This window comes from Octopus sinensis, linkage group LG15 (genome assembly GCF_006345805.1).
Source record: "Octopus sinensis linkage group LG15, ASM634580v1, whole genome shotgun sequence".
In the NCBI taxonomy this organism is placed as follows: Eukaryota; Metazoa; Mollusca; class Cephalopoda; order Octopoda; family Octopodidae; genus Octopus; species Octopus sinensis.
Window position 1 is genome coordinate 26159413 of NC_043011.1, and position 25211 is coordinate 26184623.

Here is a 25211-nt window from a genome sequence, read left to right on the forward strand (position 1 = left end):
ATTGATTGTTATATGGAGTGGTTGGCGTTAGGAGGGGCATCCAGCTGTAGAAACTCTACCAGATCAAGATTGGAGCCTGGTGCAGCCATCTGGTTCGCCAGCCCTCAGTCAAATCGTCCAACCCATGCTAGCATGGAAAGCGGACGTTAAATGATCATGATGATGATGATGATTTGGTTTTTCCATTGTGCTCACTATTATCTGTGGTGTTGTCCATTTAAGGGATGTTGTTTACCCTTTCTTGTTCTGAACAAGCAGGGCAGACCTACAATCAAAGATACTTCAAATATAACTATACAAATTTAACTCCAGACATAGTGTATCAAGGACTATAATTATCCAATGGTCTTCTTCCATCATCATCATCATCATCATCATAGTTTAATATCCACTTTCCATGCTGGCATGGGTCGGACAGTTTGACATGGAGCTATCCAGGTTCCAACTGTCTGTTGTAGCATGGTTTCTACGGCTGGATGCCTTTCCTAATGGCAACCACCTAACAGAGTGTGCTGGCTCCTTTTTACGTGCCACCAGCACAGGTGCATTTACACAGCACTGGTACAGGTGCGGTAACACAGCACCTGCATGGGTGCTTATAAAGTGTCACCTGATGGTAATTTTATTTGGTATTAACCAAGGGAGACAAAAATACTTACCAAATACATCATGGCCAGTTGTCTTCGGATAGGACCAGGGGAGCCAATCAAAAATACATCTTGTTCCAGTAGATCCTAATAACAAGAGGAACAATAAAGAGTGATTAATAGATTTTGAAATATTTATTATAATTAAAAATTCACAATGCACCTAAATACTTCTAGTGGTGCTGTGTACTGAAATGCACCGATGCAAAGTGGTATATTGGTGCATTAGTTTACTAATGCACTATAGCACACTATTTGAGAACTGCTGGGATCATCATCATCATCATTTAACGTCCATTTTCCATGTTGGCATGGGCTGGACAGTTTGACTGAGGTCTGGAAAGCCAGTGGGCTGCATCAGGCTCCAATCTGATCTGGCAATATTTCTACAGCTGAATGCCCTTCCTAGTGCCAACCACTCCGAGAGTGCAGTGGGTGCTTTTTACATGCCACAGGCATGTAAGCCAGCCAGGTGGCCCTGGCATCAATCACGTCCTGATGGTACTTTTTATGTGCCACCAGCATGGGAGTCAGTCAGGGGGTACAGGCATCGACCACGTTCAAATGGTATATATTACGTGCCACCTGCACAGGAGCAAGTCAGGAGGCACTGTTATCGACCACATTCATATGTCGCATAAATGTAAACATCCCAATGACAAGAAAAGGCAACCATCGTTAGGCTACTTTAGTGCTGTTAGTAACGTACAACTAGTATCACCATCATCATTGTCTTATGTCAACTCTTCTTTTATGATGGCAAGGATTGGACATTTTCTGATGATGTGTTTTATATCCAGATATCCTTCTTTATACCTTTTTAGTTGCCCCTTATGACTTGTAAGGACCTAGTGTAACTGTTCTAAAACTGGTATGCATGCAGTATGAATCTACACTCAGTATGCCTCTGAAAATCAAGATAAAGAGAATACCAGCAAAATCAATATCATTTTCAACATCCACTTTACCATACTTGCATGGATCAAACAGAGTTTATCAAGGCAGATTTTCTACTGCTGGATGCTCCTCATATTATCAATCTTCACTTGTTACCAAGCAAGATATTAAAAATAAAAGACACTGCTTACACGACAGTGATACTTATTTATAACAATCGCAGGACATCAAGATGAGAACACACAAACACACATATGCGTGTACATACATATGATAGGTTTTATTAAATTTCATTGTGTCAAATCTAGTCATAAGGTTCCAGTTGATTCAAGACTATAGTAGAAAATACTTGCCCAACATGCCACACAGTAGAACTGGACCCAAAACTCATGTGGTTGGCAAGCATACTTCTTAACCAAACAACCATGCCTGAATATTTTGTCAGAACACCAAGAGGTCTTTGAAATACTGAGATGTTATATATTTTTTTTAATAATCTAAGAATTACACGCTGCTCAATATTACTTATGTAATTTGATGGAGATAAAAAATACACTAGTTAATTCATGAGAGACAACTATTCATCATCATCATTTAACATCCAACTTCCATGCATGCATGGGTAGGACAGCTGACAGGAGCTGGCCAGGTAGAAGACTACTCCAAACTACTGTGTCTGTTTTGGCAGGGTTTTTACAGCTGGATGCCCTTCCTAATACTAACCACTCTCAGAGGTGGACTCAGTGCTTTTTATGTGGCACTAGCACAGGTGAGGTCAGTTTTGGCATGCTCTTTACAGCTGGATGCCCTTCCAAATGCCAACCACTTTACAGTGTGGACTGGATTCAGAAATTTATAAAACACACACAAACAAAAAAACAATAGAGAATATACCTTTTGCATTATCCATCTTAAATGCCGGAGAACAGCTTGTGATGGGTTTGAACAGACTGAAAGCAAAAACATAATTTTGAAATATTTCAAGAAATAAAATTCAGTTAAAAACAAACCTCAAAAATTAATTACTTAAATATCTGGGAAGAGTTTTTGAAAATTGTAACCTAATTAACCTTTTTCCATTTAAACTGGCCATATCCAGCCCAAATATTCTACCGCTTTATCATCAAACTAACCAAATCTGGCCTCTCGCATCTACCCTACAATGTCATTCTACAAAATTACAATCACATCATTGAAATCTTGAAGCTAGAAGATAATGCATGATTAATTCAAAACAATGTGAATAAATAAGCTTTAAATTTGACAAAGTAATCTGAATACATTTAGGTTTAATAAACTTTCAGTAGAGACCCAAAGTTAGCATCATCATCATCATCATCGTTTTACACCTGCTTTTCCATGCTTGCGTAAGTCAGACAGAATTTGTTGAGACATATTTTCTATGGCTGGATGCCCTTCCTGTCACTAATTCAGAGAAGCAATAGACTGAGTCAACTAAAATAAAAATGTGTGTGTATCATCATTATCGTTTAATGTCTGTCTTCCATGCTAGCATGGGTGGGACGTGTATGTGTGTGTGTGTGTATGCATGTGTGTATGTATGTGTGTGTGTCCTTGTGTATGTGAGTGTGTGTTCATATCTCTTTGTCTTGATATCACGCAATAGTTGTAAATGAGAGTTACTGTCATGCAAGCAGTGTCGTTCATTTTTCAATGTTCCTCAAAAACATGTCTGGCCATGCAAAAATATTACTTTACCTAGAAATAGGCAAAGGTTGGCAACAGAAAAGGGCGTTCGTCCATAGAAAATCTGCATCCTACGCATGCAAGCACAGAAATGTGGACATTAAAATAATGATGTTGATGATGATAATGATACAGTGGCTGGTCAAAATCTGTAGGTAAACATTTAGTACAGTATAGAACTGTGAACCGGTAATTAATTTAAAATACAAATCAAATCAGTGAAAAATTACCCCCCCCCACAAAAAAAACAACACAAAAAGTATTAACAAACAATAACTAATATTTACTTACTGTATTTAACCGGTACTAATTCTGGATTCTGTGGTTGTTTAAGCACTTTCTTGATATCACCAATGCTGACATGCTTTGAGGCTAAAAGAAAGAACAAAAATAAAGAAATTTATTTTATAACTAGCAGTATCGCCCGGCGTTGCTCGGGTTTGTAAGGGAAATAACTATATAAGCATTTTTAGAGAGTTACTTCCCTTATAAATTCGGGCTTTCTTAGCCATTTTTGTTTTGGTGTCTTCAAGCCATGAGGTCGTTGTTCTAAAAGAACGCTGGTTTCCTTCACAACGCATTACGACGTTGATTTCTTTACACTCCCTTCCCCACAGCTTCACGAGGGAGGGAAGGGGGAGAAGCAAACAGGTGCAGCTGTGAGCGTGGACGCCAACTCCGCCGCCATCGACATACGATGCATTTTATGCATTAAAATGGAATAAAAAATGATGTTAAATTATTTTTAAAATCGTAGACTCATCGTTGACGCGCGCTAATAGTCAGACGGGCTCGATATGAATCACGACTATAAGATACCCGAATTTGGTTAAACTGCACCGCAAAATGTGGGAGGAGTTAGGAATCTAAATCGAAGGGGACAGACACTCACACAACTAGAGTTTTATATATATAGATATGACTAAGTGAAGAATAAATGACTCAGGCATGCTTTCCAACCACATGGCTTCAGGTTCAGTCCCACTGTATGGCACCTAGGGTAAGTGTCTTCTATTATAGCCATGGGCTAACCAAAGCTTTCAGTAGATTTGGCAAATGGAAACTTAAAGAAGCCTGTAAATCGAACCAAATTCGTCAACTGGAATAAAATTGTAGGAGCAGGAGTGAGATCTGGCCAGTTTGAACATAGAACAGGTAGAATTTATGGATCAAATATGGCCAGTTTAAATGCAAAAGGGTTAAATTTCTCTTGTGTCATCTAGTAATCTGGAATTGAGATTAATCAGTTGAAAAACTCGGACATTTGCACTTAATACAAATTTGCCTGAGACTGACCCAGATACAAACTCTCTGATTTAATTAAAACCTCATTAATATTCTTATAATCTGTTATTTTTCCAACGTACCATATTTGATGGCATAGAAGATGCATGGGTATATTAGATGCACCCCAATTTCAGCCATACAAAATCTGGGGGAAAAGTTCTAAGTGCATTACAATATAGACACAACTCTGCACATAGGAGCAAGGACGATTTTTTTTGTTTAGACATTTGCATCTTATATACCATCTAATACAATAACCATTACCTAAAGTAGCCTCACAAACTCTAAAAAAGCAACTAAAATAATAACTAAATATGAACTTCAGCTAATGAATAAAAAGAATATAAAAACAACCCTTAATGTCAATACTTCAAGCCACAGGGTATTTCATATATGCTTTCACTAAAATAACAAAACAATCCACACACACACACATATAGGTGCAGGTGTGGCTGTGTGGTAAGAAGCTTGCTTCAACATGGTTCCAGGTTCAGTCCCACAGCATGACATCTTGGGCAAGTGTCTTCAACTATAGCCTTGTGACCAAAGCCTTCTGAGTGGATTTGAGACAGAAACTGAAAGAAACCCCTTTGTTTGTGTGTGTGTGTTTTTGTGTGTCTGTACCCCCACCACTGCTTGACAACCTGTGTTGGTGGTGTTTATGTTTCTGTAACTTAGCATTCCAGTAAAAGAGACTGGTAAAATAAGAACCAGGCTTTAAAAAAAAAAAAGTACTGGGATCAATCCATTCAACTAAAACTTCTGCAACACTGCAGTTTAATGACTGAAACAAGTAAAAGAAATATGCTCATATATATATATATCTTGCAGTCATAAACAATAATCTATAATCATAAACATTATAATAGTTTAAATAAACATTGTCCTTGAGCAAGACACTTTATTTCACATTGCTCCAGTTCACTCAGCTAGCAACAATGAATGGTACCTGTATTTCAAAGGGCCTGCCTTGTCACATTCTGTGTCAAGCTTAATCTCCCTGAGAACTGCATTAAGGGCACACGTGTCCGTTGAGTGCTTCAGCCACATGCACATTAATTTCACGAGCAGGCTATTCTGTTGATCAGATCAACTGGAACTCTTGTTGTCATAAATGGCAAAGTGCCAAGATCCAAAACTACACTAACCAATATATCCTTCCAATTTTACCAATTACTGATAGATTTCACAAGGAAAGGTAAACATAATAATGTTTTTTAAAGTTAAAAATTAGGTACAGACATGGCCATGTGGTTAAGAACCTCACTTTTGCAACCACATGGTTTCAGGTTCAGTCCCATTGTATGGCACCTTAGGCAAGTGTCTTCTATTATACTTGGGCTGACCAATGCCTTTTGAATGAATTTAGTAGACAAAAAACTGCGTGGGAGCCATATATATATATATATATTTGACAATCTTTTTCCAAAGAGTGAAACCGGTAAAGTAAATAAACATCTTTTAAATTGCATTTTCAAACCTTCTTTCGTATATAATTCCACTCGTGCGGTACCCCACAACTCCACTTTGTTATATATATATATATATATATATATGTATATGGAAGGGCATCCAGCCGTAGAAACACTGCCAGATCAGACTGGGCCTGATGCAGCCTTCTGGCTGCACAGACCCCAGTTGAACCGTCCAACCCATGCTAGCATGGAAAGCGGACGCTAAATGATGATGATGATGATGATATATATATATATATATATATATATCTGTGTATGAGTGTGTGTTTGTGTATGTTATCTCCTTTGCTTGACAATCAGTGTTGGTTTGTTTACCTCCTTGTAACTTAGCAATTTCAACAAAGCAAACCATCAGAATAAGCACAAGACTTTGAAGATAAGTACTGGAGTCACTTTGTTCAATTAAACCCTTCAAGGTGGTGCTCCAGCATGACCACACTCTAACGACCGAAACAAGTAAAAGACAAAAGATATGTCAGGTCAGGTCCAATTCCATCAAAGACTAATGGAAACTTGCTTACTGGTAACCATGTAATCCAGTACTACTCATAGTTGAATGGTCGGTGACTGAAGTAGCCCCTTATTTGGTTTGCTTGGTATGGAGGGTAAGTTGGCATGCAGCAGAATTCAAAAATATAACTTGTCAAAAATAAATGAGCTACTAGGGAGTTGAAAGCACCCTTGTCCAGTGAAGCAGACAGGTGCCACCAAATTATCAAACTCAATGAAACACTTAAATGGAAGTTACACTAGTATTTAATTCTATACTGAAACGATCTGGGCCCAGGTCATAAAGCAAGCCCAAGACTAAAAAGATATTCAGGTGACCCAAATGACAGAAATGGTACAAGGGTGGGGGAATGAATTTACTTGTGTGTGAAAGAAAGGTGAGTACATCTGTGAGAGAAAAGGAGAAAAAGTACGTATGTGTGGATGGGAGAGAGGTGGGAGAGAGATAGAGAGAAAGGTAGTGAATGAGGGCTTGTGTAGGAAAAAGACTGTGAATGTAAGAGAGAAAAAAGAGTGCAAATCAAAGAGAGTAGGCAAGAGAGAGAGAGTGATCAAAAAGAGTGTGCATGAGAGATATAGCAAATATGAGAGAGGGGCAAATAAAGAGAGAGAGAGGGTGTATAAGAGAATGGGCATGAGAAATGGGGGTAAGAGAGAGGGCAAATGTGAGAAAGAAAATCAAAGGCGAGAGAGCAGATAAGAAAGGGAGAGAATTAAAAGGGAGAGAAAGAGTGCAAATGAGAAAAAGAGAGAGAGAAAGTGAAGTTGTAAACAAAGTTACAAAATAGAATTCCGCTGATAACATTTAAACAGTGTGTCCTCATTTATAACCTCGTACTTAGAATAAAATAAAAAACAAAAAACAAAAAAGCAACATCAATAAATCTGAACTCACAACTTGTTATAAAGAAATTGTCAATATTGCACTGCTTGATATGGGAGATGAACAAATTAGAAGAAAACATGAGAAGGTATGGAGGAGAGACAAAGGATCTAGTATTTTCAAGCTTTGCTCTTCTGATGAGATTGAAGAACAAAGAAAAGGTGGAGGATATGGTAACTTGGAATGGAGGGAACTAAAATTACTCCTTGTTTTACATTTTATGTTCTACTTGTTTCAGTCATAGAACAATAGCCATGCTGTAGTACCATCTCAAATGATATAATCAAACAAATCATCCCCAGTACTTATCATTTTAAGGTTTGGTATTTATTCTGTCAGTTTTTTGTTTTTTTTGTCAAACTACTACATCATTTGAAAAACAGTTTGTAATATATATATATATAAGAGAACAAGGTGTACATTACGCCGCAATAATCTATGTATAAAAAATATATATAAAAATGCAAAATGGGACAAGAACGCAAAACATTCAAATAGACAACACAAAAAAACGGACGGGTCATTCGAAGCCTCTAATCTTCAGTCAAGAACTGGATCATCCTCGCAATTTTGGCTGATTAACCCATTGTTACAAACCCGGCCAAAACCGGCTCTGGCTCTGTGGTAAAATGTCTTGTTTTCATAATTTTTGAATTAAAATCTTCCACCAAGCCTTAGTCACAATTAATGTTCCTAACACCAGCTTAATGATAACTTGGTTATTTTACTAAATTCTTTGTTATATTTAAAATAATTGAGAGAAACACAGAACGTCTCAAAATAAATACGGTAACGAAAGGGTTAATCTTGAGATCGCTCCGATCCGGCCAGCCCCCAGGAAAAACTAAGCTATGAGCATTAGATTTCTTGGAAAAAGGATCGAATGTATACAAAACAAGGACAGAAAAACAGATGATGCCACACGAATATAAATACAAAAAACAATAATAATAATAACAGGACAAAAACAACAGGTGTCTTTTGACTTTAGACATTGGAAAATAATGCCTTATGGCATTATTATTCTGGCAGTGCTCAGAAGCTGAAAGGCTAGTTGAGAAGAGAAGAGAGAGAAAAAAGGGGCAAAGGAATCAAAGAGAGAGAGAAAAAGAGGGACAAAGGCACTAAAGAGGGGGAGAAGAGAGAGAAAGAAGGAATTAAGGAGGGGAGAAGAAAGAGAGCGTGCCAAGGATTGGCAGGACAACAGAAAGGCAGGGTCAGTGAGGTGCAAAGTGAGAAAGACAGAGAAATGTGAGAGAGTGGGGGGGAAGAGGAGACCAAAGAATCAAAGAGGGCATCCAACCATTGAAACCATGCCAAAGCAGACAATAGAGCTGGTGCATCTCTCTGATTTGCCAGCTCTGTTAAACCATCCAACCCTTGCCAGCATGGAAGATGGGCGTTAAATGATGATACTGATGTGTGTGTGTGTGTGTCTGTCCTTTTGTCCCTGACCACTGCTTGACAACTAGTCTTGGTGTGTTTACATCCCTGTAACTTAACCAGGATTAACAGAATAAGTACTGGGGGTGATTTGCTCAACTAAAATTTTTCAAGGTGGTGCCTTAGCATGGCCACATCCTAATGGCTGAAACGAGTAAAAAATAAAAGTTAAGATACATAGTAACCATCAGATTCACAACTAAGTATGACTGTCTTTTGTGTTCCCTTCTTTCCTATTAAGATTTTGTGTCTCCCAGTTATGGGCCTTCAAAAGTACTCCAAAGGTTGATACATCCACACGAGTGATTAGAATCATAATCATTCCTGCCTTCTGTATTATGTAAGCTGGATAATCCATCAGTCACATTTTAACTCCAATTTCAACATGGTCAATTCTTCAAATAATGGTTGTAATCCACCTCAATTGCTGAATTCAGTTTTCTCTTGTTTAAAATTATTTAATACATTATATATCATCATCATCATTTAACAGTCATTTACCATGCTGGCATGGGTTGGACTGTTTGACCAGAACTGGCAAGCAGGAGAGCTGCACCAGGTTCCAGTCTTATTTGGTGTAGTTTCCAAAGCTGGATGCCCTTCCTGATGCCATCAACTTTACAGAGTGCACTGTGCTATTCACAGGGCACCAGTGCAGGAGCTATTATGTGGCATGGGTGCAGGTGTTATTATACAGTGCCAGCACAGGAGCTTTTTACATGCTACTATTTTTACATAGATGTGTGTGTGTGTGCGCCAACTTTTCCATGTCTGCATGGGTCACAGAATTTGCCAAGGCAGATTTTCTACAGCTGGATGCCCTTGCTGTTGCCAACCTTCAAATGTTTCCAAGCAAGGTAATATTTTCTCATGGCTAGACCTGTTTTGCACAGGAGACTGGAAACAAACATCGTTTGTATGACAATGATGTTCACTTACAACCATTATGAGATATCAAGAGCAGGGTACACACACACACACATTAATATTTGTTTTTATGCTCAGTTATAATAAAAACGATTTTACTTTAATCTGATGAGTCCCTCATTACTTTTGTAGAGTACAAGTTTATTTTTCTTATACAAGATTATTGATGGTGACTTCAAAGTTCCAGCCAGCTAACCCATTATCAGATGGCTGACAACATGCTTGTACAAGATTATATATATATATATATATATATATATATATATATATATATATATATATACATATATATATACACACACACACACACACACAATGGGCTTCTTTCAGTTTCTAGCAATGAAATTCTCTTTCAAGGTTTTGCTCAGCCCGGGGTTATAGTAGAAGACACTTGCCCATGGTGCCACACAGAAGGACTAAACCCAAAACCATATATAAGGTGGTATCAAAACATTTCTGGACTAGTTTTGTAGCACACCAACAGATGGCACCAGACAGTTGTGTGCAGTAAGAGCTACAAGTGACCTTAATGAGGCAGCGTGCTGAGTGACATCGCTGTGTATACTTTGCAAGTTGTGAAATTTGCTTTTGTGATCGTATATGCTGTAGTGGCAGGAACTCTGGGACTGATGCATTGCTGCTCAAGGTGACTATTTCAAATGAGATGATGTTAATACTTAGGTAAATAAGTTATTTGTTATTAAACATAACTAGTCCAGGAACCTTTTGATACCACCTAATTGTTAGGAAGCAAGTTTCTTAACCACAGTTACATCTGCCTGCACTGATGTTGAGAAAAAATATTTGTTTTCATTGCCCCATCCAGTTTATTCATCAGAGAGGGAGAATAAAAAAATTGTTAACAGAAGTTAAATATAACCAGTCATCATTTAACAATTGTAGATTTGTTAACACATGATGATGGTCATTACAAGTCCAGTCAAGGAGGCAGAGAACCAAGTGAACATTTTGCTCTTCTTAGTGCATGTACATACATTGAACTATTGCTACAACTAAACCCAAAAGAAAATAGTTTAAACAAAGAAGAACTGTCGATAAAGATTTGAAAAATTTGGTTGTGAATAAGTTGCGTGAAACATGGTAAGTCATAAAGTTCTCTATTGACAAGCTCTAAACATTTGTGAATAGATGTCTCCAGAATATCCTTTGGGTAAGATGGCAAGACAGACTCGGACACAGCCTTGTAGGAACATTGGAACCAACAGCCTACTGAAACCCAGATCAAGAAAGGAAATGGGTTTGGCTGGGACCACTAGTGTAGCTAGAGTGCATGCCACCTGGGGCGGCCCTTCTGTCTGCTGCCCCTAGACCCTACAAAAAACACATTGCCTACAGCAATAGCCTACAACAGGATGAAAAGTGCTGCCCAGGGCAGACAACTCCTAGCACCACTACCCCTAGCTACGCTAGTGGCCGGGACACACTTTACAGAAACCTGTCTGACATTACAAGGCAGGCTCTCCAATGGGTACCCCAAGGGAGACAAAGGTATGGCAGAGCAAAAATAACAGAGAAGATTCACACTAACTGAAGCACTGGCAGGTAGTTACATCTGAGAACAACTGCAATCCACTGCCACAGATCAAGACAACGAGAGATATCATGCTGGTGCCCTATGCTCTGCATAGAGTTATCTTTAAGAAGACACTGAGATTAAAGTTTACATAAGCTGGATTTTAACTCAAAAAGAATAGAAGAAGCAAACTTACAGAAATGTTGTGCAGTTCTCTAATTGCTGGACAAAGTCCACGGCTTTAGTGTGAGATGCAAGCAAAATAGTGGCCTACAATCATACATGATACTGAACTAAAAGGTGAAAGATTGTTAGTCCTATCCACAGCAAAGAGTGAGTTATTTCTCTGTGTGAGTGGTTAAGAAGTTTGCTTTGCAATTCCAATCAAGCCCCAGGTTGAATCACACTGCAACAGACTTTTACTTTAACATTGTGTCAACTCACCCTTTGTGAGTGAAAAGGGGCAGATGGAAATTGTGCAGTAGTCCAGATAATCAAGCTTAATATTGATCCTAAAAACCAGTAGAGAGTAACAATTGCCTTTGTCACAGATTATCTCAGCTTTGATTTTAAACTATAGATATTTCATTTCCTTCATATAGTTAATACTTGAACGTCTCACAATCACATTTCTCAAATCCTATAAATCTCAAGTCTGATAAATCAATGTATCATACAGTTGATCGCTATACAAATTCCTAAAGAGCAATTCTTAGTAGAAGTTTGGAATAGATGTCCTTCGAAGTTCCATGTCTCATGGGAAGTAAGGAAGTAATATTTCCCTATTTTATTTTTTATAATTATTTTTTAGTATTCCTGTCTTTTAAACTATGGGAATTACGATTCTATAAAATATGAAAATCTTTTGCAGAAATTTCTATTTTCTATATTTTTGCATTCCACTTCCCATGCCCTTTTCTTTTTCTATGACGAGTGGGGCTTCGAGGGATAGCTTTTCCGAACCTCTGCCTAAGTTCCTATACAGACTTTTACATTTGAACTTAATGTTTTCCAAACTGCGGAATTTGTTGAGACGAGGTAGATGACATATATATAGACATGGTTTTGTTTCTGATATAGACACAAGGCCCGAAATTTAGGGGAAAGGTTGGTCGATTACATCGATCCCGGTACTTTATTTTATCGTCTCCGAAAGGATGAAAGGCAAAGTTGACCTCGACGTTCAGCATGCGAATTCGAAAGAAATGCCGCAAGTCATTTTTGCCGGCGCGCAGACGATTCTATCAGCTCGCCGCCTTACGTAACTCAATTTCGAGCACTTTTACGTTGCTAATTATGTTATAACTCCAGTGTCAGTGATCTGAGTCAAATAAAACCAACCGTCTAGACCAATTCACTTTATATATAGTGTTACATGCTTTATACAAAATGTTATATATAATGTTACATACTGTAACAAGTACCTGTAACATATATGTTCGTAACATAAAGTACATGTATGTGTAAATATGAGCTGAATGTGTATCATGGAAGTAATAAACAAATGAATACCCTGAAAGCTTAAAAATAAGAATGTCCGAATGATTACATAAACGCGGAGAAAAATATCAAAATCAAGGACACTGTTAGTAACACTAAATTGAAAGTGTAACAAACAAGGATATCAGAAACAAAATAAAGGCACGGTTGGAACAAATATATATGGAAAGGGTAAATAAAGAGAGATAGAGAGATAGATGTATATTTACAGTCGTTGGAGGAATATCGCAAGCAACCAAAATAAATGTTTTTGTTGGTCTTAATTGTGGTGTCCATCTGCCAAAGTTTCAACCGACCGGGTATGGTGTGTTGCTGACATCTCAATAACACCCGAGATACCTGTATGAGAGACATCGGCACTAATTTTCACTGGGATAATTATCCTTCCAGTCACTTCAGTAATGATAAAAAGGTAGAAAAATATATACAAACATATATATATAAATACACCCCGGTAAACCAGAGATCGCTAGCTGAGTTCCGAAAGGACTGACATCACTGACCGATGTCTTGAAATTCAATGATGAAAAGTATCAAGTTAGATAACTCTCGTACCCTCATTTGATTATTTCCCTTGATTGTATCCTAGCTCTTAACCTGATTAATGAGATAAGAAAAATTGGAGCAGTCGACTCTCAGAAAGATAGGACAGCGAGTTTTACAGTATTTAGCTTTGTTTTTCTAATTCGTGAGTTCAAATCATTTGCAGATCGACTTATTCCTTGATCTGATAAAATAAAAACAATATGTAATGATAAATCTCAGAGCGAGTTATAAACAATAGCGGTAACACATCGTGACGCATATTTGCCATTTGAATATGGCTAACCCCTAAGGGTGGATGCTACTGTAGTTTGTAACCCCAGGAAGATACCTCCTCCAGCTGGCTATAGACACACTATCTGTGCCCTATCATATGCGATTATCATATACTGATATATTCGTATTAGTGTCCTCATCTTAGTTGTAAACGTCAAGACACTTCAACCAATGCAATCGGGCTCCTTCAGGTACCTATCGCATTCTGTAACGTTCTCTGAAATATGGAACTGATCCCTGTTACACCTCAACCAGAACATGCAGGCATACAGACAGAAAGGCTAACCCAGAGGTTGAAATCATGCCTCCTAGCTAAATTACGACACTTTAGTATTAACACTTAATCAACGTTTACATTCATTATTTCACTGTCCCATTGTCTCGTAGGACACCAGTTCGAATATATTAGTGTATAATAATTACTTCTAACATAAGCACATAACCAGAAATTTAAGGTACAAGGTTAATTCTACCAAGTTTTATAAGTGCTGCTTTTTTGCCAAACAAAAAGATTAATTCCTTTCAATATTTTTCCCTATTTCTCCTCATGGGTGGTGGTTGTTATTTTTCAAGGGCTTTAGGAAAGGAAGTGAACTGAAAGAGCTCTCACCTTACATTAAACAAAATGTTTGGCAAAACTCATGGGCTTCTCAGTTCAACAGACCAATCATTGTTTATTATACCAATCAACACCCCATTATTTTCTTTAATAGACATTTTCTACTATATATCATATTTAGAAGACATAGGTGTTTCTAAATGTACCACATTTGTACATTTATGCCCCTTTGTGCAAAGTGCGTTGCATGTACCCATCTCTGTTTTAAAACAGTTCATAAATGCAAGTGTGTGTGTAGCTTTTAAAAATCATATGGTGTGTTATAACACTTTAGTGAAAGTGGTCACTAATTTAAAGCATGAAAGTGTTTGTAAAAAAGCCCATTAAGTGCACTTTTGAGAAGCCTGTGTAAATGAATATCAGAAGGTAGTTTTTAAACAAAATATTGTAACTTTATTAAAATAGGAATGAGAGCTGACAAGTAGCAAGATGTGTAGCCTGTATGTGTGAGTCAGGTAAAGCATTGCGGGCCGTTGCAAGCTAATAGGAATGAAGCTAGCTTAAACAAAAATATACAGTTCATTATGAGGCAGGGTTGTGGCTGATGTCATCCAGATTTTCGGGTAGCAAAGTTAGCATAAATGAACTAGGCTGTTCAGGAGGTGACAAGTCAAGAACCAATATAATTCCTAGTTGGTGTAGAACAAATACTGTTTCATGTTGAAAGAAGAAATGTTGCTGCTATGCTGTCTTTTCACCAACTATTTAAAACTCCCATTTTTCTGATAGGTCAAATAACTGCCTTTTGTATTCCTATGCGTTCAGCCCTGATTGGCTGGAGAATGCCATAGCACAACTGTGCTATGCTGTGGCAACACAAATAGCTTTCCTGACTCACTACAGTACTTTAACTCTTTATTCAGTATTCTATCTATTGAAAAAGGTGAAATATCCATATTCCATATCAAAACTCACAAGCAGTACTTTCATCAAAGGAAGGACCTTTGATAAAATTACTGCTCGTAAGCTATGCAGTTAAGATACCTTTCTCTTCACTATTCATAAATTTACATATCATTTCCCTACTACTGCATATGTCAACTAGATAACCACTATAAATAAGTATACCCCTTGTTCATTTTTTATTTGTCTGTCCTCAGGCTAATGAGTATACCTCTGTGATGATTCACGCTGCTAGATAAACAGCCAAATTTCCCACATATCATACTTTACAGTCTTAAAGGATAGATACATTAGATGATGTGATCTTGAAACCACTGTGCCTGAATAAAAGATTGGTTGGTCATGAGAGGAATGCCTTTGATCATAAGTCTACTCAATTGGAGTTTATCTGGAGCAACACAATGACAACTACTTTAAGATCTTGAACAAGTGGATTGCTTTACAGCTAGATATCTTCCTTATTGCTTATCAGTTAACTGTGCACTTTAAAAATATAATAACAGTGGTTCTTTCCTACAGCTTAGAGATACAATACTTTCTTCAACACATGTGCTTTTCTAAGTATGGTTGCCAGTTGGTACAATGATGTTTGGTAATTCCAATTTCTCATACAAGGCTTTTGTTACATGAGATGGTTCTGAATGCACCAATTATGGTGGGTATCACACTCTCTCTTGAGACTCTATGAATATACTTCTCTTCAAATATGACATCTTGATGCCTTTCAACTTCCTCATTTTCCACCTTCACAATGTTCTGATCTGCAGGTACCGCTATGTTAATAAGGATCCATTCTTTGGTCTTTTTCCATAGGAGAGTAAAATCTGATCAATCATGTTGCAGCTTCTTATCTGTGTGGATTGTCAAATCCCACATGAGTGTCACTTGATCATTTTCTGCATATAGCAAGGATTGGTGTTTGCATGATTTGTCAGTACACTCTAGTATTTATCTCTTACACATCTTCCAGTGTGCCCACTATATAACTTTGAGATGGCATTTTTTCTACTCCTTTTAACATCCACAAACTACATGTCTGGCCTTTACTACATAGAGGCGTTCCTGCTATTTCAATGCTGTCTGTACTTGATTGATTGCATTAGTCTGGAAATCTTGTTCTTGTGTAGAAGGAACCAACCTTTTGTCTCCTTCTTTAAAAATCCATGGTTTTGCCATCTCCAGGATTCTTCATCAGCTACATTTGATGTTTGTTGAACCAACTTTTCATGTAGAACATGCTCTTTCCAGTCTTTCTATCTGCTTATATTTTCCTCACAAGTGCTCTTTTTGTACACCCAGAGGTTCTTTGAATCACTACTAATCACCTCCACATTCAGTGCAGCCTGCAATATCCATTCATCACTCTCCCTAAAACAGGAAGACAATAATTTGCTCTCCTTCTTAACACTCTCCTCAATTCCAATCAATCCTTTCCCTCCTACCTTGGTAAATAAGCCTTATTACATTACATTTATTATGAAGGCATCTGTGCATGGTCATTATCTTTCTAGTTCTTATGTTCATGCTGATCAGTTCCTCCTTTGTCCGTTCCACAACTCCCACACAGTAGTGGACCATGCTTACAGCCCAAGCATAAATGCCACTGATCAAATTGCCTCCATTTTAGCTTCTTCGCTTTTTTCATGTACTGCAATGTGATCTTGTCCTTCATATTTGTATACATCAAATGGTGTAACTCAGCGGTTCTCAACTTGGGTCCACATGGCCCTTGGACTTCTGGGAGAGTCCATCCAAGTAAATAGGAATCAAAGGAGTCCATATGAAAAAAAATGGTTGAGAAACACTGGTCTAACTGTAAAATGGCAAGATGTTTATATCCTTCTCTTTCCTCTTCTCTAATATACTTATCATCTGGAAGTTCTACTCCATTTTCACTGGGGGTCAGTGAACTAAATTCAAAATTTCATATATATATATATATATATGTACACAAACACACACAAGGGGTCCATGGGAAAACTCATTTAAATAACAGGGGTCTTTGGTAGTGAAAAGGTTGGGAACCACTGATCTAGAAAAAGGTTGGATTATTAATGTCAGTACATCTTCAATATCACTATCACTATATGCCACTGTACAACTGTAACTTATCTCTCTTGATTGCTATTGTTGTTGTTATTGACGTTCTAGTTCCTGTTCTTTAGCCCCCATGTCACTTCCGATAATACAGACCAATTTTCAAGAGGATTCAAGCTATATCCATTTTGTATTGGATGGGTGCATAATTATTGACTGTCTTTTTTTAAATCTAAATTTATTCGAAAATAAAACACCAAAATAAAATAAGATGGTCATTAATTATTCACTAGCCCAGTATTATAGTTATTGTTGCTGGTACTGCTGCTACTGTTGTTGTTGTTGTTGTTGTTGTTATGATGGCGGTGGTGGTTGTGGTGGTGGCAGTGGCTGTGGTGACAGTGGTAGCAGTGGTGGTGTAGCCCAGGGGTTAGCTCTAACTGACCTATGATTAAGAGTGCTCCAGTTATAGCCATCCTATATTGTTATTGTTGTTGGTGTCGATATTGTCCAGCCACAAAGTCAGTCCTGATATCAAACAGATTTATGATCAAAGGCATTACAGCCTTGACCATCCTACCATGTTGTTGTATAGCTCAAAGTCAGCTCTGATCAAGCTGGTCTTTGACACGCAGTTAGTCTTCCAAGTACATCATAGCTTTGCTTATCTGATGACCACACTTCATACTTTGACATGCAAGAATTAATTGTGCAGGGGTGCTGTTGAACATAGATACCATGTAGTTAAGGTTTCATTATCCAATACAATCTCACATCTTTTAAGATGATTACATATGATTTGGTTGCTATTTCTAGTAAATTGTCCATTTACCCATGTACAGATCCTTTGTTATGTAAACTGTGAAGAAATAATATAAATATGCACCTAGGGTAAAGATCCTCTTCAGTCATGAATGACCATGGGATTGCACCTAGAAAGTTACCCTTTGAGGCATAAGTCTGGGCAAAGTTGTTTATGGAAGACCAGCAGTTGCTTATGCATACCAGCACCCCACCCTGTACGTTACCAATGTTATTTAAGTGAAAGGCAAAGGCCGATACAGCCTGGCACCAGTGACATTGCAACTCATTTCTATAGATGAATGAACTGGAGCAACATGAAATAAAGTGTCTTGCTCAAGAACACAACTCACTGCGCAGTCCTGGAATCAAACTCACAACCTCATGATTGTGAGCCTGACACTCAAACCACTGAGTCATGCACCTTTACACAAACATGCACCAAACAACAGTATATGACAATGAAGGCGGCGAGCTGGCAGAAATGTTAGCACACCGGGCGAAATGCGTTGCCGTATTTCATCTGCCGTTACGTTCTGAGTTCAAATTCCGCTGAGGTCGACTTTGCCTTTCATCCTTCCAGGGTCGATAAATTAAGTACCAGTTACACACTGGGGTCGATGTAATCGACTTAATCCGTTTGTCTGTCCTTGTTTGTCTCCTCTGTGTTTAGCCCCTTGTGGGTAGTAAAGAAATATATATGACAATGAACTATCTGCAATCATGTATCCAGACATATCTGTCTCCACATGTTTATCCAAACTGCTGAAGAAATCAAGATGAACCATTCAGATATAACTATACATCATCATTTAACATCCACTTTTCCATACTTGGAATTTGTGAAGGCAGATTTTCTACAGTTGGATGCCATTAATGTTTCCAAGCAAGTTAATATTTTTCTATGGCTAGACATATTTTTCACGGAATACTCTTAAAGTTAGAAATGAAAACCTCTGTTCTCTGATAACCATCTCAACCCCTTCTGACTAAAATGTTGTTAAGAAAAAAAGGTCAAGAAAATATCAAAGGACAACATACTTGAAATGGAAATAAGACAGATTTAAACCTAAAAGCTTATATTTGTCTCAAACCTTTAACCCTTTAGTATTTAAACCGGCCATATCCGGCCAAAATATTTAATCTGTTTTATGTTCAAACTGACCAGATCCAGGCTCTCACACCTACCCTACAATGTTATTCTACATTAGGTAATTACACCATCAAGATCTTGAAGATATTAGATAATGCATGATTAATTCAAATCAATGTGAATCAATAAGCATTATGTTTGATAGAATAATCAGAACACTAAAGGGTTAAACTCATCAGGCAGGATTTTTTTTCAGTTATGTTATGCTTAAGCAGTCAAAATTACAAGGCTTCCCCCTGATCAGGACACCAGTTTAGCATACAGTTAACTTCCATGTATGACTAGCATGCACTTTCAGTTGAGTTATTTGAAATAGTGTGAAATAAAGAACCCCATTCAAGAAAATAGCACACCTCCCAGCCCAAGAATTGAACTTACAACCTAATGATTGTGGATTCAAATTCAAACTACTATTGCTTGTACCTTCACATAAGATGGATGTAGGGTATGAGAGAAGACATTAGCAACAATAATTAGAGAACTAGCTGTTATATACCAAAAAATATAACATTAGCAAAAATATTGATAACCATACCCAACACACACCCACATATGACCCAACACCCCTACCTCCATAGCACTACCATTTCCATGCTTACTATTTTTGGCAGCACATATGCTTCACCCCTGACCCATCAGAAGCAGCTAGGTATGTGATTGAAGCTATTGAAGTATTGATCCTAATGGCAGGCCTGTAATGTATCTCTAAAAGAACTGCAAAAATTAGTCAAATATAAAAATCTGGAAATAGAAATAACAGGAGTGTAGGGGTTAAACAATCCCTAAAATAATGAATGCCTTAGAATAATTTTTAAAAATGCAGACAGATGCATATCCAACACCTCAGTAACTCGTAATTACACTCAACATACAGAAAACAGTATAGCTAAGTATGGTGCATGTATTACGTAGACTACTTTCAGTGCAATAGAAAACACAAAAGCAAACACTCTAAGCCACTGAGCTGCATGATGAGGAAGAAGAACCTGAAAGGATTCAGTAAAATCACTTTTAACTCTTTAGTATTTAAACTGATCATATCAGGCCCAAATATTCTACCTGTTTCATGTTCAAACTGGCCATATCCAGCCCTTCACACTTACCCTCCAATGTCAGTCTAAAAACAAACAATTATATCGTTGAAATCTCAGAGCTACAAGACAGTGCTTGATAAATAAAAAGCAATGTGCATAAATAAGCATTACATTTCACAGGATAATCTGAATGCTAAAAGGAGGAGGAGGAGGAGGCTAATCAAACTTGTGTGGACATAGCATGGTTGAATGGTTAAGGAGTTCACTTTGCAATTTTGAGATCCCTAATTGAATCCTATTATATGACATCATTTACCTCACTCAATTTTTTTAATGCTTGGGAGGCTTCCAAGAAACAGATTTTGTTACATAAGTAACCTGGTGGCTCTAGCGGTAATGTATGTTGTCTCAGGCTGGCTAGCTAGCTAGGTAGATAGGTAAGTAGGTAGGTAGGTAAGTAGGTAGGTAGGTAGGTAGGTAGGTAGGTAGATAGGTAGATAGGTAGGTAGGTAAGTAGGTAGGTAGGTAGGTAGGCAGGCAGGGGTAGGTAGGTAGGTAAAAAGATCAATAGATGGATAGATAGATAAAGAGAGAGAGAGATGTAGAGGTATGTGGCTTACTGGTTAGAGTGTTTCACTCATGACAATAACATTGCAGTTTCAATTCCTGGACCAAGCGATGTGTTGTGTTCTTGAACAAAGCACTTCATTTCATGTTGTTCCAGTTCACTCAGCCAGCAAAAACAAGTTATCCTGCAATGGGCTGGCATCTCATCCAGTGGGATATTATATATGCCACAGAATCTGGAATCTGACTTTATGAGCCTGTAGCGTACACTTGAGTGAAATTCCTCTCCTCTCTATTATATATATATATACATACATATGAATGTAATAGATAACAGCTAGCCTTTGAGCGCATTTTGGACCCTGTTGTCTCCACTACTCTGATTGGTTGGTATTGGCACAATTTGTCTCTTGCTCTATTGTGCGCCAATATGCAACCCAACTAATCACAGCCTTCAAATAAGGTCACATGTGACAGCCTGTTTTATACCCAGCTTTGAGCCTACAACTTCTTATAACACTCCAGCTTCTCATCATCTCGAAGTCTTTGGTTCCAGACCTTTTAAGGTCTAGCCACTGACCACACAAGACAGCCAGTTCCAACGACAACACCCATCCAACAACATATGGCAATCTCTTTCTTCATCACCACTATGATCTTCTTAACGTCATCAACATCATTTCTCTACATACACAGCAACCAGCAACTCGCCCAGGTTTCAATACAGTACTGTTTGTGAATTACTTCACTATGGATCAACAGCAAATATACAGCTTGTGAGAACTCCTGTACCAAGTGACCCAAGCAGCAGCATTACAGCCACAACTTCATGTATGACATGTACCGCAACTGGCTCAGCATCATCGCCGCAACTTCTTGATACAGTATTTCAACTATAGTGTACCCCGTCCAACCCGTGCTAGCGCGGAAAACGATGATGATGTACAATTTCAACAATTAAATACAAACTGGTATTCTCATTCTTGTGTCTATGAACATTCTTCTAACTTCTCATTATAGACTCTTTCAATGAATTTCTTCTTCATTACTATTCTTATCTGTACTTAATGCACATGCATACATCCATACCTATACAGACACATATACTTTGTTCTCATGATGGCCTGTCTTTTTTTCTGTATACATGGCGTACACACAGTCACACATGTTAACATATCAATGAATCTTTCTCTTAAACATTCTACCCTGTTGTGCCTCTCTTTTCCTTCTGGCTCACATATATGCATTATTTTTTTATATATTTTTTGTATTGACCATGTGATGTACTAAGGAGCCATTCTCGTCACCTCGCTTTGCACGGTCGTTACAAGCCTAAGGGTTGGGAATGACCTTTCGTCCTTTTTTGTTTTATATATATATATATATATATATATGTATGTATGTATGTATTGTAATCATGGACAAGGACTATTATAAAGATAAAATATTAGAAATGTTAGTACAAATGCTATCACAAGGAAGAACCAAGATACCCAGAAAAAACAATAATAAATAAAATCAGAAGACTAATCAATGAATTCCAAGATTCCTTTACAGACAAGGAGAAAGATTATAAATGCAACTCTGTAATCAAAGAGAGCAATTTCTACAGATTGCCCAAAATCCACAAAAGCTCCAAAATACAAAGTGCCATAAATAAGCTGAAGAACCAGTAAGTAAATATACTAAGGCCTGCTAACCTCAAACTAAGACCAATAGTTGCTGACCTCAAGTACCAACACAACAACTAAGTCATTTTTTTAGATATACTCCAAAAACCTTTGTGCCCTTTAATACCCAGTTACATATGGGATGAAAATACCTTTAGATTCAACAGTAAAACATATTGACAGATAAAGGGCATGACTATGGGTACACGGTTTGCATCTTCATATGCAAACTTAGTTATGGGATACTTGGAAAAACTTAATGAGGAAGTAGAAAATTCTCTTGATCATGAGTACAAGAAATATATTAAAAAGTGGAAACACTTCCTTGATGATTGCTTCATCTTCTGGGACAGATCGAACGAAGATCTAGGTATATTTAACAATATACTGAACACATTTCACCCATCCATCAAATTCATGACAGAATCCAGTTGCAATGAATTACCATTCTTGGATATCCACATAAAAATACAGAACTCCACAGTCATAACAGACATATTTTACAAAAAAACTGACACACACCAATATTTAAATTTCTACTCTTGCTATCCATCACACATCAAAAGAAACATCCCATTCAGCATGGCAAGATGCATCTGTGCTATAGTGACTGACCCCAAAATATGGGGAATCTGATTCAACAAACTCAATGGCTTCTTCACAATGTAGAAATATCCCTTAGGATTAATTAATGAGGGAATTAAAAAGGCAATGAAACTGAGCACCACCCAACTATGGACACCTAAGGAAAAAGTTAATGAAAACATGATTCTGTTTGTTAATACACATAGTCCTGGAATAACCAACATCTTTCATGCCATAAAATCAAACTTACCTATACTCCAACAAAGCTCCAAAATGAAAAATCTGTTTGAAAAAACACCTTATGGAGAGTAGATGTCAATCAAAAAATCTTAAAAAACACCTCACAAGGGCAGAATTCAAATTAGAGAATGAATCGGAATTCTTAGTAAAAGACTGTGGAGATAGATGTGAAACATGGAACATCAGCTTTAAATAACTTAGAAAGTGGTTCCCACATAAAATTCAAGAACAGACCCCTTTTCAAAATAAATGCAGATATGAACTGCAAAACACAAAACCTTATATACTGCATTACTGCCCAAACTGCAAAGAAAATTACATTGACAAAATAAATAATTCCCTCTGCCAACGTGCAAGAATCAACAGGCAACATATCCAACAAGAGGAATTGTGCAAGATTCCATTAAGTAAGCATCTGGAAATATGCAGCGATGGAAAATTCAAAATTTTTCTCTTTTACAAATGTGCACAGGACAATCCGCAATATCGAAATGCAATGGAACTGCATTTCATCAAAAGATTCTCTCCAAAATTGAATGTTTGAAAGAAAAGCAGAGGTAGCACATTTTGTATTCTAAAATATAACTCAAATATTGGAAACATAATGCTCATCTCTGTAAATATTCAGAACTACATTTCATCAATAAATTCTCACCAAAACTAAAAGTTTCTAAAAGTGGAGAGAGTACATTTTGTATTCTAAATATAACTCAAAGAGGAAAAAATGAAAGAAAGAGGAAAAAGAAGGAAAGAGGAGAAAAAGGAAAAAAGGAAGAAGAGGAAAAAAGAGAGAAAGAAAGCAAAAAGGCTTTCAGTGATGACCACACCACACCTGTTTTTTTTTTTTTTGAAGAGGTCACCATCCTTAAACCCATTTCAATACAATGGAAAATGACTGAATGAATAAATGAATGGTGAATAGGAAGGAGGATCCCCCTTCCCCTCCTCTCCCCCTTCTATCTATCTATCTATCTATCTATCTATCTATCTATCTATCTATCTATCTATCTATCTATCTATCTACCTACCTATCTATCTTTCTAAGTATCTATCTCCATGCAACCTCACCTAAAAAAATCAAAAACAATGTTCTCCTCTTCTAAACAAAACCTCCCAAAAACATCTATTTAAAAAAAAGGAACAAGCTGGTTGTATGTACACAAAATTCTGTTTGACAAGTTCAAGAAACAAAGGAAAATGCTAATAATAATGAATAAATAAAAAAAATTTTTTCCAAAATTCTGGCAACCTTTTTTCTCAATATTCAATATCTGTACACCACAGCTAACACACACACACTCTCTCTCTCTCTCTCTCCATATATATATATATATATTTACAGAGAAACAAAAGACGAAGACAGGTGTATAAACGACAAACAGGTGTATTAGTTTGATGGTCGGGAAGGTGAGAAGGTCATTTATGTTTCAAGCCGAAGCTTTTCAACAGAAAGGAACATCACACTCACACACACTCAGATATATATATAAAAACATATGCATATATATATATTTGAAAAAATGAATATAAATGACTTTTCATCTAATTATCAAAGTGGAAAAATTTTCAGAAAAGCTGTTTCAATTAACTTTTTCAAATATATAATACTGTACCAAGGGTTTTCTATTTCTTATTCTGCTGTGTGTGTGTGTGTGTGTGTGTGTGTGTGCAAAGAATTTATACAGGCGAGCTATAACTTGTCTGGGGATACAATGCAACTGCAGGTAAAACTCAGAAAACTCAGCTGGCTAAAACAAGCAATCCTGCAATGGACCAGTGTCCTCTCAAGAAGGGAATATATACACCACAGTATCCCGGAAACCAGCCTTATGATCCAATGGCTTGGGAATGACCTTTAAATTTATATATATATATATATATATATAAATTTAAAATAATAAGGGTGAAAAATTGAATACTAAATTCATTAATATCAATTCAAAACCAGTGGTCTAGTGTATTGAAAAATCTGA

The 25211-nt window shown here is 37.2% G+C and overlaps 1 protein-coding gene across 1 annotated transcript in view; it reads right to left on the reverse strand.

Moving 5' to 3' along the window:
• The window catches only part of LOC115219717 (von Willebrand factor A domain-containing protein 8), a 117254-nt gene extending 103916 nt beyond the window's left edge, over positions 1-13338 (reverse strand). Inside the window, exons 1-4 of the mRNA XM_029789906.2 lie at positions 13020-13338; positions 3543-3623; positions 2439-2494; positions 660-734 (exon numbers count right to left, since the gene is read on the reverse strand). Coding sequence (XP_029645766.1) covers positions 660-734; positions 2439-2494; positions 3543-3623; positions 13020-13164 — 357 coding nt within the window. The 5' untranslated portion in view covers positions 13165-13338. The remainder of the gene's footprint in view (positions 1-659; positions 735-2438; positions 2495-3542; positions 3624-13019) is intronic.
• Between the last annotated feature and the right edge of the window lie 11873 nt (positions 13339-25211).